The sequence below is a fragment of the Trachurus trachurus genome, assembly GCF_905171665.1.
Source record: "Trachurus trachurus genome assembly, chromosome: 14".
NCBI lineage: Eukaryota > Metazoa > Chordata > Actinopteri > Carangiformes > Carangidae > Trachurus > Trachurus trachurus.
The window spans coordinates 6,023,100-6,042,885 of NC_139903.1; the positions used below are offsets into that span (position 1 = coordinate 6,023,100).

The following is a 19,786-nucleotide window of genomic DNA, read 5'->3' on the forward strand; positions in this document are numbered from 1 at the left end:
ATAAAAAAAAACTGAGGTCAAAGTTTTCACAGCTGCTCCTGGTCAGGGTGTGTGTGTGTGTGTGTGTGTAAGGTCATAAGCAATCAGGTTTCCTTGACAGCAGTCTGACATCAGGCCTCTCACTGACCTCAAACAGACCTCGTTCTCTCGCTACGCTACCACTGGAACGCCCGTGCATGTGTGTGTGAGTGCATGTGTGTGTGAGCGCATGTGTGTTGTGGTTGTTGGAGACAGGGGGGACGGTTACATAAATATCCCCTCAGTCCGTGCAGTGTGACGTTCTTCCGGCTGTGTGTGTGTGTAACAGAGGTTTCTGTCAGATCCAGCAGCAGCTTCGTCCTCCACATGTGTCACAGGAGACGACTCTGCTGCAGACAACAGACCATCTAGCTGATGAACGTTACTACCTCTCTTAGTCCTGCTGCGACACTTTAGGGGCAGTTAGGATCTTCTTGCTAATGGGCCACAGTGTTGGCAGGCAGCCGCTGCAGGTAGTTTCGCCTGCTGTTTTTCTTTTAATCTAAGGTGAAGGTGCTGATGCAGCGGAGACAGCGCAGCAGGAACATGATGGTACCTCGTGAAGAGGGTCGGGAGTGAACACTAAACCCTGGGAAACTGTGAGATGCTTTAGTGATGGCTAACACAAACCACAACAAGAACAATTTAGACGAAGAGAGATTAGTTTTGCATAAGGTCAGTCTGCTCTCTCAGCAATACTTAAAGTAGGGTTGTCACAAGAACAGATACTTTGGTAACAAGTCGATGCCAACGCGCTCACGGTCCGTCTGTTATGTGAACGCGGCCAGACCTTGATCTGCTCAAATTGTGCCGCAAGTTTGAGCTCATGTAAACATGACGTGCCACGACGCGTCTTGTTTCAGTCAGTCGCCATTGCAAACATGACGCTCTGCCCGTTGGTGCTGCATTTGGACCGAATGAAAACAAACTTCTTCTTCTTAACATTATGTTGTTGCCAGTTCTTTAAATTCTGTGCAGTTTGAGAAGCTGTTGAATCACAGTGAAGCTTAAATACAAGAAAGTTTGATGTGATATGTTGATGTGTTTTTAAATAGTGAATTTGTAGAACAAGTTTTTTTTTGTTGTTTTTTAATCGTGGTATCGAATAAGGGAATCGAGAATCGTGGAAAATCACTGGTATTGGTATGGCCGACTAAAATTCTGGTATCGTGACCTAAGCCTAATACGTCATATTAACCACAGGCCTCATTCAGTCCCAGTCCCTGACAAACTGCCTGATGCATCACAGGTTTAATCTGTGACGTTAATTAGAAACAGCTCCTTCAGTGCCGTGTACAACTCTCCCATGATGTTGCTGTGCATCACTTCTACTAGATACGCATCACTGCAGTGACAAAAGCTTCCAGTCACATTTAATCTTTTAGATATGTCCAGCTTCATAGGGGCACTTTCTGCACGTACACTTATCAGAGATGCATCGACACCTTGATGTTTCCCACGGTCTGCCTGCCTGATTGTAAAACTGGACACCAGTTCTCCATAAAGAGACGGGTGTGTGTCTGTGGATAGAGGGCCACTAAATCCCACTTTCTGCAAGGCGAAACACAATACACCATGTACCTGTTCTCACAGCGCTGCGCTTCCTTGAACTAACAATTGTCTAGCTGTGACGTTGGAGTAAACAGCGACCGGCTGGCCCACATGATCCGAGAGCACCTGACTACCTGCATACCTGCCGGGTTTTTGTTGAATTAAGGGCTTCTGCATTCCAGCAGTCACATGATGGTGAGAGGAGCGAAGATGCATCAGCGCACCGACTCGCACTGCAGCTTCGATGCATTTTTTAACCATCGACCTGCTGACTGAGAGGACTCGTATGGCCAGAGGCTGAAAGCAGCTGGAATCGACCTGTGTTTTCAGCGTCAAAAAGGACAAGGACAAGACAACACACGCTATGATGAATGTCAAATAAATAGCTGTGCATCATCTAATGACTGTCTATACTGTGTCCTATTTCTGTGCTGTGTGACAACCAGCAACCCTTGACTATAAAAGGAGTGATGGTAATATGACTGTGTCTCACATGGACGAGTCACCGAGCCTCAGAGGAGTGGTACGGGGAAATAAACTCTGTGGAAATCAGTCGGATGTTTGGTCGACTCGAGTTTTAAAAACAGCAGATTATTTGCCTCAACGTGACTTTGGCAACAAGTGTTGCGTTATTTATGTTTTTCTTTCCTCTTATCTCCATTTAGTAAATCAAAAAGGATCTGGAGAGTGTCATATGATCTGCGTGATTAATTGCTCAGCCCTTAAAGCGAAGTGATTACACTGTCAGTCAGCACATCCTGTCTCTCTCTGTCAAACCACCCCCTCCTCCCTCCCTCCCTGTCATCTCTCTCTCTCTCCCTCTCTCATTTAGAGACTGAAACTGGGCTAATTAAGTGATGTGACGGTTTGAACTTGATGTTTGACTTTCACAATCCCAGGAAACGAATCACAACTCTAGTCATCTGTGGACGTTCAAGGCAGTGATGACGAGGTAGTACAGGTATTCAACTTGACTGAATACAACGCAGTTATTCCAAGAAGAAATAGTCCTGGAGATCAAGTCATACTAACAGAAAATAAAGCATTAAAAGACATATTTTTGGGCTCATCTTAGGAAAATGCATTATCAAATTAAAGCTTTACACCCCCCCCCTGGTGTTTCTGTGCGTTTCTAAATTGTGGGTTAAATGTCACTGGGCAAACCAGGATGACCTATAAACATCGCCACAAATGGACAGCTCACACTGCTTTTTGGACATTCAATGAACAGGTCAGTTTCACCATTACATAAATCAATAAATCAGTATGCCAAAAAAAGAAAAAATCAATGCCGCTGCACAAAATAAGCTAATTTTTTGCACTTTGTGCATCAATCTAAAGTGAATTGTTGGAATTGATTACAGAAAATGTACACCACATCTATATTTACTTGTGTTTAAGTACATTGTACTATTACTTTATGATCCGTGACTTTATGAACCATGCATCCAACCCAAGTCAAACAGTGGACACAGTAAGAAAGCAAACAAGTTTCCACTGGATGTCGAATGCACTGGTTGGATTTATCTGAATATAATATTAAAATGTTCACATCTCTTATGGGGGTAGTAACACAGTCTGGTGTCCACATTATGTGATGCGCTGTGTCTTTGCACAGTTAGCAAGGCCCCCGCTGCTCTTGTATCACGTATCAGCATCAGCAACTGTGAAACTAGAGACTCATCATCATCATTACCAAACATGTTGTTATTATAATTACCGCAATTTTGGGAAATCGACAAACAAGATTTGACATTTCTGTTCAGTTTTACTATGATCTCAAAAGGCAGACAACAAACCAATCATCAACAACAAACCAATAAATACGCCTCAAACAACTCACCATCCTGCAGTGTGTGTGTGTAGCCCTTGAATTAGCCTCCACACAAAGTTAAGAGGACACACACGGGCCTAACTAGATGTTAAGCCGACATAGTAGCACTCACCAGAAGGCTACTGTGTAGTGGGCATGCAGCTTTTACGTAAAACTATATCTTTACCATGACCCTGCGATTCTGAGAAGCCCCGAGTGTGGCCACTTAAAATAGCCCTGATAGGAACCTGATGACAGCCGCTGTCTTTACAGGACCCTGGCAGGCCTGCAGCATTCACACACACGCATGCACACACACACACAATGAAAAACAAGTAACCTTGCAATGCAAAGTTATAATATATGCATAAATCCATGACGTTAAAATTCTTTAAATATGCACAAGTGAGTGTGAGGCTGCAAATGGACACACACACACACATATATACACACACACCTCCCTACTTATCCAACTCGTAGGACTGTCCCAGTGAGTGAGAAGGCAGCCATGTGATCGTCCCACAAACATGACAGCCAGAGATTGATGAAAGCCTCACATGACTGAAAGTACGTGGTGCAGGAGAGACGCCGCGGCCAAGTCAGGAACCTGAGACACACACACACACTACTTCTGCAAACTACCATGGGGAAAAAAGGCATCCCTATAAATAAAGATACATCTGATGGTGTAAAGTTTTGTTCTGCAGTATTGCAGATCGTGCATTTTTTACAGGTGGAAGAGAATAATGTGTGTGTCAGACTGATGCTCATTTGAAATGCACATCAGTCTGTGTGTGCACCTTGAAAAATAATCAGGTGCAGTCTATGAGCTGCCCCATATATAGAAAGATTATAACTATATGGTTTTATAGAAGTGTAAGGGTTTTTAGTTAAGCAGCTTTCCCAAAAAGTTCATCAGTATCACTTAATACAGTTCAGATATCACTCTCTCCTAAGTTTGTTCCGTATACCGGTACTAAAATGGTACCGACGTGGTACTAAAGCAATCAAATATCGAAATACATATTGGTACCGGTACCAAAATGTTGACACTACTCTCTCCACTGTTGAACACCTCTGATTTGGATTTTGAGGGCTTATGAAACGATGTGTATGAACGAAAACAGCTGCCTACGCTCACCCTGTCCTCTCTCTCACTTACACTCACACACTCCCTCATTTTGTATCACAGAACAAACACAGTTATATTGAGCTCTACTGCCCGCCCGGATCAAAAAGGAAGTTTCCTCAGCAGCAGGCCAGGGGGGGCAGCCAGAACAAGCAGTCTGAGCGTGGGTGAGGACAAAGCTATTGGCCAGCGATCAGTCCTCCGACCGGCTAAAGGATGAGCCAGGAGCTCTGGGTGTAATGTACAGTATGCCGTCCGTTCGTGGTCAGGTGCTGCAGCCAGGGAACAGGAGAGGCTCTTTAGGCTTTCCCCGCAGGGTCAGCCAACCTGCTGCCCTGCGTGGTATTCTGGAGGGCACAGTGCTGGGTTGTGACACAACTTTGGCTGATGCATTATGCAGGTTGCAAAACAGCAAAAAATATGTATATTTCTTCTTTACCCTCTATTAATCACCCTCTACTTATTTCGCTGAGTAGGAGAGTAAGACTTAATGCAGCGCTGCATGAAACTCTACACTGCACTGATAAAGATTCATGATTTCTTATATATTGTATACATCAGTGCATTTCTGGCAAAGTTGTGCCAATTTGATGTCAAAAACTTTCAAATGCACTAAAAAATATATACAAATCTGCACAAACATCCCAAGTGTCAACATGTGACATGCTCTCTCCAGAGTGTCAAAAACATTGGAGTCAGTGGGACAGAGTAAATAAAGACACAGTTTCAGTGCCATCATTATTTTATCCTCCCTCATGTTGGTATTTGCCTTTGACAGACTGATACGTCGCTATTAAAAGATTAAGAGGAACTCTGATTCCAGTGTGCAAGTACTTTTCCGTTATTTTCATTAAGGGAGGGGCATCACTCTTAAGATAACCTGCACAGGTGTTGATGCAATTGTCCTCAAAAGGATTCAAATTGTTTACCAAACAAGTTCAATTCATTACATCTGTTTCTCTTACAAAAGCATGAACGTTAATCAACTGATTATCAGCATCTCCACAGTCACACTTAATCCTCTCAACTGCCCATCCTGTATGTCTGCTCACTACTGACCATCCAAGCTGTCCGACAATTAGTTTCTCCTCATTCATCATCTTATCAAAAGTCTGTGATCCTCCTCCAGTTCTTTTCCTCTAAGGAGCCACTCATCTTTTCTCATCCTCCACTTAACACTTATCCCTCAGATGCTCTGTTAACTAACTCAAAGTATGTGTGCTAGCTTATTCCTGCTCCTCGCCAAGTGTCTTCTCCATCACAGCTGACCACTGCTGGCAGCCTGTTTGCCCAAGGATTGAAGCCAGCCAGCCACACACACACTCTCTCTCTCTCTCAGCATTTATAATATCACCTTTATGGCCATAGAACGTGCTCTGGCACCGTCATGGACCAAAGTTCAAGCAGCCACCACCACGAGGAGGTGAACATTCAGGTCCACTGGCATATATATAAATATACAGATGCTCCACAGGTGACGGGTTCACAGCAACATATTCTTATGCAAGAGTATTTAAAAACTGAAAAGAGCACTTTCCCCTTGGCAGCAGACCTGACCCTGACCCAGAATGTGTGTAAGAACATACAGAGGGAAACTGCAAATCAACTCTGGGAGTATAAAGTATCCTACTACCCCGCTCCATGATGCATTGCTCAGTCAGGTTGAATTTAACCCTTGGGTATTTCAATAACAAGCACTTAAAATGAGTCCAGTGACAGTGTCATGCTTTAGCTGCATGGGCGCATGTAATTAGTACAGAGCTCTAATATAAGAATATATATAAATAACAAGAATATGTGCAGAAGGTGCTCTGCATCACATCATTGCTACTGGGGTGTTCACCTCATGCAACATGATGCTTTCTGCACAAAACAGTCACGTACGTTTGAGACGTGTCTGACACTGTGTTACACCCAGCGCAGTGTTAAATAATACAACCAAGGCATATTATCTTACACCACTCCTAAGCCGTACTGTTGTTGACGTGCAATATGGTTTTAACTTGTCAGGTTAACACGAATTCAGAGTTCAATACTAAACCAGGACACACACACACACACACACACACATGTATTAGGCATCACAGCCAGGTGTTAAAAAATAGACACACGACACGATGATATATCTAATCTATTACTTGGAACACGTGTAATTATACGTATTACTGCATTGTGCGTGCCTATTCTGGTCTGTGTGTTCACAGTCTGGACCCGGTTAGTCGTGGATCTTGTCTGTCATCAGTGGCCGACTGAACTGAAGTGATCACATGTGCGCCAGACTGAGCTGAGCACACTGTGTCCTCCCGCGCTGCTGCCGACTGAGCCGTGCACGCACCGCACGGTCCCGTCCGTCGGCATGATGACCGAGAGAGAGAGAAGGAGAGCAAGAAGCAGAGAGAGAGAGAAGCCACTTGTACTTTGCTCCAACTTATCGGGGCTATTGGCGGTGATGATGATGATAAGCAACAAAAAAATAATAAAAAGCGCATGTTTGTCCTGCCCTGGCACGGCACGGCACGGCTGCCTCGTTGTTTTCCTTCTTACCACGCTGGCAGATGTTATCAAAGAAACACAAAGGGGGGGGGAGCTAGGGTGGTGGGTGGTGGGTGTTGTTGGGTGCGGAGGGGGGAGACAAAGGATAAAGCAGCACGACACCATGCCGTTTCCATGTTTTCCCATATCCCACGTTGTAAACAGTTTTCTTTTCCGTGCACAACAACATCTATTATTGCACGTCTGTCCTGGGTAAGGGATCCCTCCTCTGTTGCTCACCCTGAGGTTTCCTTCTCTAATGTTTTCCCCTGTTAAAATGTTTTTTTTCTTCCTCAGTCGATGGGCAGAGGATGTTGTAATGATGCTGTGTTAAGCCCTTCGAGACAAACTGTTCACGTAAAAACGGGATGTAACGTTACAAACAAAAATCGCCTTGCCTTGTTGTTAACTTCTCAAGCGTGACACCGATTAGCTGCTCCAAGGGAGGAGGAAGTGTTTATCATCTTTACTTATTATCGGTTTATTAACTACTTGTGTAAAAGAGGGGGTAAAATAACAAAAAAGTGACGTAAGCTAACGAGTCCCACAGACAGACAGCGCGTGCAGCAGCAGCAGCAGCAGCAACAGCAGCGCACGCGCCGCTAACGGCTGCTAACGGCTAAGCTAACGTCCACGTCTCGCGCTAACACTTTGATAACGTCCGTGTCCGTGATTCAACCAAACTACGCAACGTCGGTGTGTTAAAAAAAAATAAATAAAAATAAAAATAAAAAAGTGTCCCAGCGACTTCAACACAAACACATCGACTAGGAAGAAGGAAAGAAAAAAAAACTCATGATAGCGAAAAGTCATAAATAACGTTAACACACATACACAACACACCACAAACACACACACAGCTACCTGAAAGCGGGGTCCTCTTTGCTACATCTCGGGGGCGGCGACGAAAACGCATTTCTCTTGTTGAAAAGTTTCTGGAAGAGAGTCGGAGGCATTTTGTACCAAAATTACTAAAATTCGGTACAAAAAAGGTCTCGTTTCCTTCCTTCTCAAATCCAAGAGCAAATCTTGTTCCTTGTAACTGTCTCCATGGATGTCACACAGTCATATGACAGGCATTAGTCACAGGAGCTGCTTGGTAACTCACTACAATATTATCTGATTGGCTGAGCGGACGCTGCTCGCTGCTACTACAAAAAAGCTGATTGGCTGGTATTTTTGGACCCGGTACCACGTGGTCAGCGGATTCGCTGTGTTGATGTTTTGTCGGGAATCGTGACAGCATGAAATGTATTCACAGTAAAAAAAAAAAAATAATAATAATAATAATAATAATAATAAAAAAAATAAAACCTTACAAGTGAGACACAGTCAAAGATTCACGGGAAACTCACGTGAGAAGATTTAAGTGCAATAAAAACAATAAAATGAAACAATAAAAACGTATTTATCTATTGTACTTCCTTTATTTTTACACATTCTTCTGATGTTCACAATTGTATTAAATTTACCCCCCAAAAAATAGATAAAATAATAAAAGAAAGAAGAGTCACACAAAAATACAAATATATTTTGAACTTTACAATTATAAAGATATATTATAACTTTAACATACATTTTAACTTTACAACATGCTTCATTTTACACCCCCCCCTCCCCCCTCCCTAACTAATTAATTTTCCAAAAAAAAAAGTCAGGAATACAAAAATATCACTTACAAAGATCTAAAATAAACACCTATTCTAACTTTACAGTTGGCTTTATATTCAATATTTACATAAAGTTCTTAGTGTGGACACATACTTAAAAATAATCAATAGAAATACAGTAAAGATCACAAACAACATGCATATATTTCACATAAAAAAAACTGAACAACCAGGAAAAGAAAGACAAGGACAGTTATTTAACAGAGTACAGGTCTGACATCTAGTGGTAGCTTTGAGCCATACAGTCCTTGGTGAAATTTAATGGGAATAAATAAAAACAGAAAGTCATTAGGTGAATAAAGTGTGTGTGCAGGGGGTTCAATTCTTACAGTAAGTGGAAAAAGCATATACAGCATTAATTTAAAAGTAATTCTGACACAATAAATGCCTGGCAAAGAAGGTTATAAGATCACTCAGATTATGTTCAACCTTTACTGTGAGCAGCAGACACAACTTAAAAGACAAAGGCAACTGTTCTTTTAAACTAACACATAAATGTAAATGTTTTATAGTATTAAACATATTATTCTTTTACAGGATATTATGTGATCTCAGCAGCTGTGAGAGGAAATAAAGGGATATTTTTCAGTTTGACAGACCTTACTCTCATCATCTCAAAGAGCATGTCCCTCTCACTATCGCTGACAAAGTCAAATAACTTAACTGCCTCTGGGCTGTTTTCTACAGGCCTTTGTAGCTTCACCGTCAGACGTGGCGTCCCATCTTTGAAGTCGAACGTCTCTTCGTCAGGCCTCGTCCCTTTGACCAGGCTGGACGTTTCTTTGTCAGTGGCTGATCTGGTGGCCGAGCCGTGTTTTGATCCAAAGGTAACAGCAATGATGGGAGTTTTAAATGAAACCTTCTTCTTGCACAATATGGGTCTTTTGCTGATGACCTGAGGGAGTAAAATCAGATTTGTTCATGATTACTTTTGATTTAAACAATAATAAATTATATTGACTTTGTATTTTAGATTTTACCTGTGATAGACAGCTAGATTGCTTTCTTGGTTTTGCTGTGTCTACAGATGGAGAATTAAAAGACAAAAAAAATACTATGATTTACATTGATTATGATTAATTTTTATGGTAGAAAAAAACCCTAGGTGATTTATAAACAATTGGATGAGCATGCTGTGTGCATCTCATGCAGTGAAGCATGATACCTGGTTGGACTGGGCCTGTTTGTGTGCTCGTCTCAGCTTCAGGACCTTTGTGGTTCCTTCATAGAGAAACAGACGGTTATTGAACCAGTTCTAATGACTGAAATCGGGGTCGCACACTTCACCTGTCAAGTATCAACACATTAAGTGACTCACCTGATGTCACAGATCTCTTCACCAAGAACTGTGGAAGCATCTGGAAACAGAGGTTCAATTGTTACCTGACAATTGTCAAATGTTTAAGATACAACACACAGACATCAAATTTGATCAAATTCCGTTTTTCTGTTGTTAAAACAATGGAGATACTTTATGTCAAATGCAATAATTATTGGATTGCATCTAAGTATAATGCAGAATTAACTGTACTCAGTAATTTCTGACTACAGAATAACATGACGGTTTTTCCTCACACCTACCAATAATGGTAGAAAGCTCAGGGGGGTCCTGCATGTGGATGGTCTCAGCGTTGCTCATATCCAGCAATGTAGAGTTTTTTATGTGACCCTGGTCCTCCTCCTTCATGGAGAAAGTCAGAGTCTGGACTGTGAGGACAGAAGATGACACATCATTAAAAACAGCATAACCTTGTAGTTTGGCTGTGGATTTATGAAAACACACCACAAATCTCTCCTCTGAAGATCTCTGGTGAAGGTAGGCTGCTGGAAGACGAAGAGGCAGAGGAGAAATAGTAGTCATCATCATCACCATCCAAACTGAAAGTTGTGTCTTCCTCAGTGTTAGAGGATGTGGTGCTTTCAGGAGTCGCTGTCGAGTTTCCCTCTTCTTCCTTCCTTGGGTCAGGAGTCGTCTGAACAGGCGAGAGCCGAGCTGGTGACACTCGGTAACCAGAATTTTGTTTATTCGGAGGGGAAGCTGGGATAGCTGTGTGTCTGGGGTATCGACTGTGTGCAGGTCTGGTCGAGGGTAACACAGATTTGCAGCTGACTGGCTTAACACTTGTCTGTGCAGAGGATAAACATGGAAAAGGAGGGGAGAGTAAAACACAAAAAAAAAGTTTGGAAAACCTCAAAGAAACAACTTGACTTTAAATTCTAGGATCTGAGAAAAGATCTGCTGTCCACATGATCTTAAATCTAACGGCTGGATTGAGTGTTTGGCTTCATTGATGCACCCTGACCTCAGTGTGAGGCCTAAAAAAACCCAGGATTGCCCCAAATATCATCCACACTATTGTCATCTACACAACACAATATTGAGCTCATTTGCTTAAAAATGTCTTTAATTTTGGGGTTTCTGTCAAGAAGATGAACACACAGAGAAATGTGGCACCATTCCTTCACATTTACTATCAAAGAAAACAGGAAAACTACCAAATGTTACAACAACTATGTCAAACGTTTCTGACAATCAGCCCAATGACATAAGGAAACAGCTTTGTGTAGTAAGTAGAGGGTCATTGGGGCCCAGCAACATCTTTTTGCCTCTCATGTTATCAGTTTGGCCATGGCACTTTCTCAGCATCCCCAAAGGAGGAAATCTGGTTTTGTGTAGGTCAATATTAAAGCTATCAATTTGTAGTTAGGTCACAACATATGTGGTAAAACATAACTAGACACACTCACCCTGACTGTCAGCCTACTGATTGGTTTGACACTGGGGACAATCTTCTCCAGATCAGGTTCCTCCATAATCGTCTCACAGAGCTTTTTGGGCAGAAGTCTCCTGTTCTCTGAGTGTTGAAAAAGGTTTGTAGAGAATATTAGTAGGCTATACATGGTTAGAGTTAGGGGTCTATAGAAGGGGATACAAACAAACACTGGCTTCACTAAAGCAAAGCATGTGCAATCAGTGGGCTATTTAGATTGGTGTAAGAGAGCAAACGACTGTTGACAATAAAGGATGTCAGACAGTCCAATAGGCTCAGGAAATAGTCCCTTATTACAACTGCACAGGCTACGTGTAGGTTAGTAGGTGTGCTTGATATTATCTCTTACTGTATCTTCTGCTCTGAGCCGGTGTACCTCGCCTCTTCGCCGGTCTCTTGTCCCGACTCACCGTGTACCTGCTCCGTCCCATCGTCGATTAACAGACTCGCGTCAAACTGCCGATCTTACCTGGACTGACTCAACAACTGATGTATAAAGACATGCACCAGTAAAAACGTTCAAAAACCTTGATATTACTTCGTGTGACGAGACGTTTTGTCTCCGGTGTCTCTCTGGCTGTTCGGTCCTTAGCAACCGAACACACCTGCACGTTCCACCTGCCAACCAGAGGCTGATTGCATCTGAAGTCTCAACGGGCTACTATATGTCAATGCACATCGGATATCCTTTTACTTTGGAAGTCCTTGATAAGTCTTTTAGTTTCAGAGTATCTTGTCTGTTTTTACCCTTTTTGCTTGGGGGATGTTGCGTTTTTAACCAGTCTATTGTTGGTAATCAATATATTCACCTCTAGTGACCCCTAGTGGAACAACGTAGGAATTGCACGTCAATTCATTCTTTTTACATGCGCCCACTTCATTTAAAATTTGAGACGAGCAAAAAGTACAAATAGACAATTAATTTACACACAAAACAAGAAAAGAAACGAGGTCTGACCTGGAGATCATTAATGAACCAATAACTTAATTCATAATGATATTTTAAAACTTCATTTTCAGTCTTTGATAACCTTTAGCTGATGTGATAGCTGTTCCTTTACTTTTGCATAGGCTACATTATTCTCTCATGGCTTTTACATTAGTAGTTAGTTAGTTGAAAAGACTTTGAAGAAAGAAAACAGACACTCATTTAAAATCATTCCAGAATATCTTTTATTTCATTGCCCTGGTCCTATTACCCACCCTCCCTCGTCCCTATTGCTGCACTCAATCATTACAAGGATATGGTGCTGATTCCATTTTACAGCAGAATAGATAAATAAATAAGTACAATTCATCTCACTACACGCAAAAAGAGAGAAAAAAAATCCATTCAAACCACTGATTCAATAAATATGCTTACATCTAGCTGTCCTCGTTTATGTACATCCACATTGTTTATGCTTTGGGACGGTAATCAACTTAAAAAGCCTATACATTACTTCTATGTGTAAACACCTTCAAAAAAATTGTTTCTGTTCGTTTAAAAGTTGACGTTTGTTCTGTTTAACCTTCGTGTGTGGAATTCATCAGCTTTGCCTACGTTAACAAAGCCTTGCACTAGCAGCAGTGGCTGTGGGCAGCTGAGTACAACCTGCTATTGATGATGGCCACAAAGAATTAATCACTTGTCCTTTTTCCAAATCAAATGCTAATGGTCCCAGCACTGCAGGGCAAACTGCATGCATTGCCCTGAGCCCTGGCTCTGCATTGTTTCTTTTTGTTTTTCTTTTACCTGACATACTCTTTGTGCAGAGATGGATGAAAAGAAAGTTGCAAAATTTAGTCAACTGTGCAGTGAAATCTGATGATTGTTACAGTGGGCCAGTCCTTCATATAAACAAGGAGCATGCATGCTAAACTGCTGATCACAGCCTTGTAGAGATGACACTATGTATGAATGGGTGAATACATGACACATACTGTAAGTTTTGGGTGTGACACTCTGCAGCAAACAGTTCGTACAACAATAATCCGTAAGGTAAGAGCTGCTACTCTCCTGACCTTACTGATCTGGGACTCTGAGCAGATCTTTAATCACTGTGTCAGATCAGCGTAGATGCTGTCAGAAATAAGGGGTTGCTTGATCATATGAAAATTTGTTTTCCACTGGGGATGAAGTCCGTTATTGCCCCCACAAGGTGTCAGTACTATCACACATCTAGACATCTCCTTGAGCTACACTAAACACAAAGACATCACGCTTGCTGTCGTACAACTGTGGAGTTTGGTCGGTCGTGTTTGGCTGGTAGGTTTGAACTGATGAGGGAGAGAGGAGAAGAGAGAGAAGCAGAGTGACAGGAAGAAGGGATGGATGGACTTCTCAACATAAAAGTGCTGATGAGTTTCTGCTGCTGGGGACAGAGCATTTGATGGTTTGTTTGGGTGGATAGCAGGTAGCAGTATGTGGAAGATTGAACACAGAAAAACTAAATCAAACAAAGAACAATAAAAAGCAATACACATCGTTAGTTTAATATGTCATAATTACTTAGACAATTAATTAGCTTTTTTGTCTCGTTCTTCATCATTGTGACATGTGACATTTTCCATGCTGGATTAAAAACACATAACACACAAAACAAAGAGGTGTTAGTGCTGGCAGGTAGCAGCTTAAACCTGTCTATACTAAATGAACAAAACTGCAAGGACATTTCACTTGAGAAAAAAACAAAAAAAACATTGTCATTGTTAGAGTTAGGAAACAACTGGACAATGGAAATAAGACGAAGATGCACTTTGCAGTACAGTAACTTTCCCACTGCTGAGGACGGCAGAACGCCCAGAAGGTTTTTGCCAATTAAAGAAATAACTTCCAGGTACAAAAGGCCACTCACGTTACATCTCCTCATCAGACAGTAATTTTAAAAGATTTAGCACGTGACAGTGACCGCTGACGATCAGCAGTAGTAAAGTCATGTATGGTAAAATCCACCCATCCTGTCGTCTTTGTTTTTAATGCAGCAGGAAAACTCATGTCACAATGAAATCAATTCATTCAGTTATTAAAGACCACAAAGCTAAATAACTATCATTGAAATATATGTTTTTTAAATGTATTTATGACACAGTAAACAAACATAAAAGGAAATACATATGACAGTGTGCATTGTATTTCACTTTATTTCTTTGTTTGATGTGTTTTTGTTCTATGCATCTTAAATCTTCCACAGCGGAGCCAGGTTTGGCTTGATTTCCAAAAGCATGTTAAACCCAAGGTGTCTCATCTCTGACCGCTGCAGGTCAAAGGTCAGAGCGGATCTCAGTGTTAAGATGCTTTAGGGAAAGGAGGTCCGCCAGCCTTTACATGGAGATGCTGCTGTAGAGCTGCTCGATCTTCGACTTGAAGAACTCCCTCAGCTCCGGTCTCTTGGCCTTTAGCGTCGGAGTCAGGAGGCCGTTTTCAATGGAGAACATCTCGTTGTGGACGTAGATGTTCTTCACCTTAATGCAAAATGGAAAATAAAAAACTGACTGAGACCAAGAGTCTTGAAAGTCTTCCTGAAGTTATTGCACAAGTAGAGTAGACATGAATCCCAGCTGAGTGTAATGTAAAGCAGTGATATTAGAGAAAACAAAAGCATTGGCCTAAGAACATTTTGAGCGTTGAAGCAATTTATGAATAACTCTTGAACCCTATGAAGAAGTATTCACCCAGTCATATTATACCTTTAAGACCCAGGATATTGTCCACATCAAAGTATAATTACTATATTTTACACTGTTCCTGCCTACCTGCTCAAAGGAGTGGAGGCCACTGGCCTTCCCCAGACGCACCAAATCTTCAAGGATCACTTTCTTCAGTTCCTGTTGACAAAAGAACAAAATTGTCTTTCTTCAATTATCTGCAGCCTCTTATCATTGTAATATAATAATATCTGAAGGTTTATTATATGGATCAAAGGTTTGATGTGTCCCGTACCGTGTTTTTACAGAGGTCCTTGTAGGTTCCTAAGATGCCTTTCTTCTTGGCCCATTCAGGCATGACCTCCGGGTCTGGAACCACGATGCCCACCAAACAGGACTGGGAAGAACAAACACAAAACATAGGAGGGAAAAAGTCAAAAGACTGTGCACTGATTTACTCTCTAAAAACAACAACAGCTGGGTGAGAATGCGGACATTTACCTGCAGACTATCTCCATGAACATAGAGCTGAGCCACAGGTTCGCTCCTGATGTAGATGTTCTCGATCTTCTCAGGTGAGATGTACTCGCCCTGCGCCAACTTGAAGATATGCTTCTTCCTGTCAATGATCTTCAACGTGCCATTCTGCAGGAGAGGAGAGGTTGAGATAAGAGGATGAATATTTAAAGGAAATACTTGATAACATAAAATACTAAATACTGGAATATAGTATAAGATGCATGTACGTACAGGTAACCATTTTCCAATGTCTCCAGTGTGGAGCCAACCATCAGTATCCAGCGTCTCAGCCGTCCTCTCTGGGTCTTTGAGGTAGCCCTTAAACACATTTGGTCCCTTCACACAGACCTAAAAGGAAGATTAGAGAAGCAAAAAAAGATTGAGGTTGAAGGTAAAATATATACATCATAATCTCTGCTCCAGTTTTTCTGCACACTTTATGTCTGGCCTTGTTTCTTTCCTTCATGTCAAAGTGGCATTGGAAAAAATCTGAATACTACTGTGATGAACACACACACACATGTAATTGTACGTATATTTACAGTACATACAATATCAAGACTTCTTACCTCTCCTTCCCCCTTGGAGGCAAAGTAGTTCTTCTCAGGAACATCCACCAGTTTAATGAGGTTACATGGCAGCGGAGCCCCGACGTGACCTGTGTGATCAGATCAAGAAAAGGAACTTTAGGGAACTTTAGGAACTTTAATAAAGAAGTTTTCTTCGTTTTTTTCATCACAGTGAGTTTCCAACACTGCCAGCTGAGTGAGTTTCAAAACACAAAATAACAAATTAATCTTCAACATGTCAACCACATCTAAAGAAAATGAAGGAACTAACATCAGTTCACGTCCTATTTCCAAGAAGTCAGTAGTATATAGGAAGTATATCTGAAATACTATGACTGACCAGCAGGGGGCGATGCTAGCCTGCATTTACATGGTGTGTGACCTCGGTGTAATAGCTGCCTGAGCTGGAAGTGGCATAACAGTGTAGGGCACAACACATACCATCTGAAGAAACTGCTGTGTCTGAAATGCAGTCATTCAACTTGTGTGGTATTTGTTTGTGCCAAACTTTCTCTCCAAAACACATGAGCAGAAAGAGCTGATTTACAGTAAATGAGGTCGTAGAAACTTGATTTTTGAGTAATATATTTCATGATTCCTCCTGCATTAGACTGAACCTGTTCTGAAGACATTAGCAGGAGTGATATTTACTTTTTATGTCCCTAAAGTCAATCTCAAAGAAGCTTAGATCATCACAGATCCAACACTGTTGTCTCAGCGCCTCCTCTGAGAGATAAGTCATTCACTTCTAGACTGAGTGCATATAAGGGGCCTTTTACATAAGCAGTCAAATCCCAGTAGCTGATCTGTGCTTGTGTTTGTGAGGCCAGTTAAATCACTCTGTTAAAGAAGTCTTTTGACACTGCACGTGCTGCACAATGAAGACTACACTCTCATGCAAAATGGCAGAAGCTGCTTTTTGCGGTAAAGTATGTCTAAATGCTTTCTGTCAGTGACCTCTACTTTTCACCTTTTTACAAGGCCTGATTGTGGCGTTGGTCACATGAGCTGATGCCAGGAGGCTCACAAACCACAATAAACACAATCCAGAGAGTTAGACCAAACAATACCTCAATGCAAGCCTCTGTGCATGCGACACATTCATGATGAACAAGACAATAATTAACTAATTAACTCACCCTGAAAAAGCTAATGCTAACAAAAGGGTTAAACCTTTGACAATCAGAAATCTCTAAGTGGGCATCATCCATATGTTGATTTTCATGATTGCTAGAATCATCATGTTTCTCTTCCCCCTCCAGCTCTTTCAAAATGGATTTACTTTGTTAATTTAATATGAGATCAAAATCTTTGCCAGGGCTTTAGCTTCGGAGCCTCTGTCATACAAAACCAGTTGTTGTTAAAGCTCTGTGTACACAGAGTAAACTAAGACTCAGAAATGAAGTCGCCTGGGTTAATGGAGTGAACAATGCAACCTCCAGTTTCCCTGTATCCTGCTCTCATGGCAGCGACGTGTCCCAACAGCTCTGTCTACCCCTGGTGAAGTGGCCTTTCACTGCAGTTACAGTCACACTCTCTCATTTAACATACTTGGCATATTATAACAAGAGGAAACAGTGAGTGCTTCAAAACTCTTATTTACCTTTGAGGAAACAATCTATAAACCTTAGCGGTACTGTTTTGTATTGTGTGCCTAAACACGCAGGTGGTTGTTAGCTGCTGTCTTGTTGACATTGGCAATAACTTGAGCGACATTTTGGTATTTGATTAATGTCGTTTAACAGCTCTGTTTTTTCATGTTGTCTCATCATCATCCTGGGCCTCTCCCCTCCTTCAAACTACAGGATGCAGCACATGTCCTGTTTTTTTTTTTTTTTTTTTTACTCCTGAGAGCCGACTGTAAATTGTTTATCAGGGGGCTGATGATAAGGAGGGAGAGCTTACATCATTATCCGAGTGGCACAGTTACAGTTTTGAACAGTGTCATCAAAAAATTCAGATGGACGTTAGATTGGAGCAGCAGCAGCAGCAGCAGCAGAGGTGGTTGGAATTTGCTTATCACGTTTATAGATGCAGTGACCTCAATTAAAACACTATTTCCCGTGAGGGAGCTGTTTATTCCTTGGGCCACATCACTGTCAGACCTTTGGACTGATACCACAGCCGAGTAAACAGGTTCAGGGAATGGCCAACAGCAGAGATAAAGAGGTCGGTCAGTTGCATAAACTCACGGCTCACCTGGGGTCCAGTCTCCAGGTGTGGTGAAGGTGCAGCCAGCTGTGCATTCTGTCTGGCCGTACGCCTCGTACACCTGCACACACACACACACACACACACACACACACACACACACACACACACACACACACACACACACACACACACACACACACACACACACACACACACAGAGAGTTCAAAGGAGTGTGTGATTAGATCCATCATGTACTGTTTGTGTGATTGCATAATTTGGGGGAATGTGTGGGAGCATGGAGGCAGTGGAAATAACATACCATCACTTTTTAAATTTCTATGGAGAGCTCAGCAAACAGCTGCGTAATGTAACAATCATCCAGTTGTTACAGAGCAACATAAGCATTCAGTGGAAGTCATATGTTTCTGACCATCATTCAATATTCACTCTCTGTGTTGGACTCAACATCTGGCTCTGTCTCTCTGTAAATGTCCCAGCAGCGTGTTCACTGTGTCTGTGTCTGCTGTTTGGTTGAGTGGGTGGCGTACAAAGTGCAGAAAACAGCTGCCCACCATGGCTCCGTTTCAGTTAAACAGTGGGACTGAAAGCTCCGTGAATGATTCTCAGTTGATTCATCACCACGAGTGACTTTTTTATGTTGTTTTCACTCACGACATTTGATACATTATCGTAAAAAATATCTCCTGCAGCCACTACGAGGTTCGACCTCTGGCAAGGGTTAAGGGTTTGGATTAGGTGCGTTTACGATGGTTCATGATCGTTTACGATGGTTGATGGCCGGGTTAGGGCCTGATGATTGATTATGTTAGTGTGGTTTGTGTGTGTGTGTGTGTGTGTGTGTGTGTGTTTCACCTGGCATCCCAGAGCTGCTCTGAGGAATCCCAGGACACTGGGCGAGGTAGGAGCCGCTCCAGTTATAATCATCCTCAACCTTCCTCCCAGACTGGCCTGTACAGAGAAGAAACATAGGTTTAATACAATCTGTTCCTTTAAGATATTAATAGTAGTAATACTAATGAAGAAAAAAGACTGGGATTGAAATGCTTTTTAATTACAGTGTTGCGGTCAAAACTGTTTTGGTTATTTCACATGACACTGTGTTCTTTTCCTTTTTCCTTGTGCCTTGTGTGTGTGAGGATGTGTCCTGCACCAAACAGGATTTAGCAACACTTGAATCGGAGCCCGACGGTTAGTGGGTTCATTTGTCAGGGAAATCTAAACAAAACACACCCACCCCGTTTTGGGCGAAGAAGATAAGCTAAGTTTAGTCGAGCCATGAATACGTAGTATTATGGAATGATTACATATGTACAGAGACCACTTGATCACACGTGTTTATGACTGTGTCAGATTATATAAAGACTTTTCAGAGACCAAAACCCATCAAGGGAATCGGTTGGGATCCAAATAC

At 41.9% G+C, this 19,786-nt stretch overlaps 2 protein-coding genes across 5 annotated transcripts in view; both read right to left on the reverse strand.

The window, feature by feature from the left end:
* Positions 1 to 8,109, reverse strand: part of fnip1 (folliculin interacting protein 1) — a 39,177-nt gene extending 31,068 nt beyond the window's left edge. For both annotated transcript variants that reach the window (XM_083987120.1, XM_083987119.1), the window contains exon 1: positions 7,908 to 8,109. In XM_083987120.1, the coding sequence (XP_083843246.1) occupies positions 7,908 to 7,999 (92 nt within the window). In that variant the 5' untranslated portion in view covers positions 8,000 to 8,109. The remainder of the gene's footprint in view (positions 1 to 7,907) is intronic.
* A 4,603-nt stretch (positions 8,110 to 12,712) lies between these two features.
* The window catches only part of acsl6 (acyl-CoA synthetase long chain family member 6), a 39,945-nt gene continuing 32,871 nt past the window's right edge, over positions 12,713 to 19,786 (reverse strand). For all 3 annotated transcript variants that reach the window (XM_083987245.1, XM_083987244.1, XM_083987246.1), the window contains 8 exons: positions 19,228 to 19,323; positions 18,399 to 18,471; positions 16,200 to 16,288; positions 15,862 to 15,978; positions 15,613 to 15,756; positions 15,407 to 15,508; positions 15,220 to 15,291; positions 12,713 to 14,928 (listed from right to left, as the gene is read on the reverse strand). In XM_083987245.1, the coding sequence (XP_083843371.1) occupies positions 14,788 to 14,928; positions 15,220 to 15,291; positions 15,407 to 15,508; positions 15,613 to 15,756; positions 15,862 to 15,978; positions 16,200 to 16,288; positions 18,399 to 18,471; positions 19,228 to 19,323 (834 nt within the window). In that variant the 3' untranslated portion in view covers positions 12,713 to 14,787. The remainder of the gene's footprint in view (positions 14,929 to 15,219; positions 15,292 to 15,406; positions 15,509 to 15,612; positions 15,757 to 15,861; positions 15,979 to 16,199; positions 16,289 to 18,398; positions 18,472 to 19,227; positions 19,324 to 19,786) is intronic.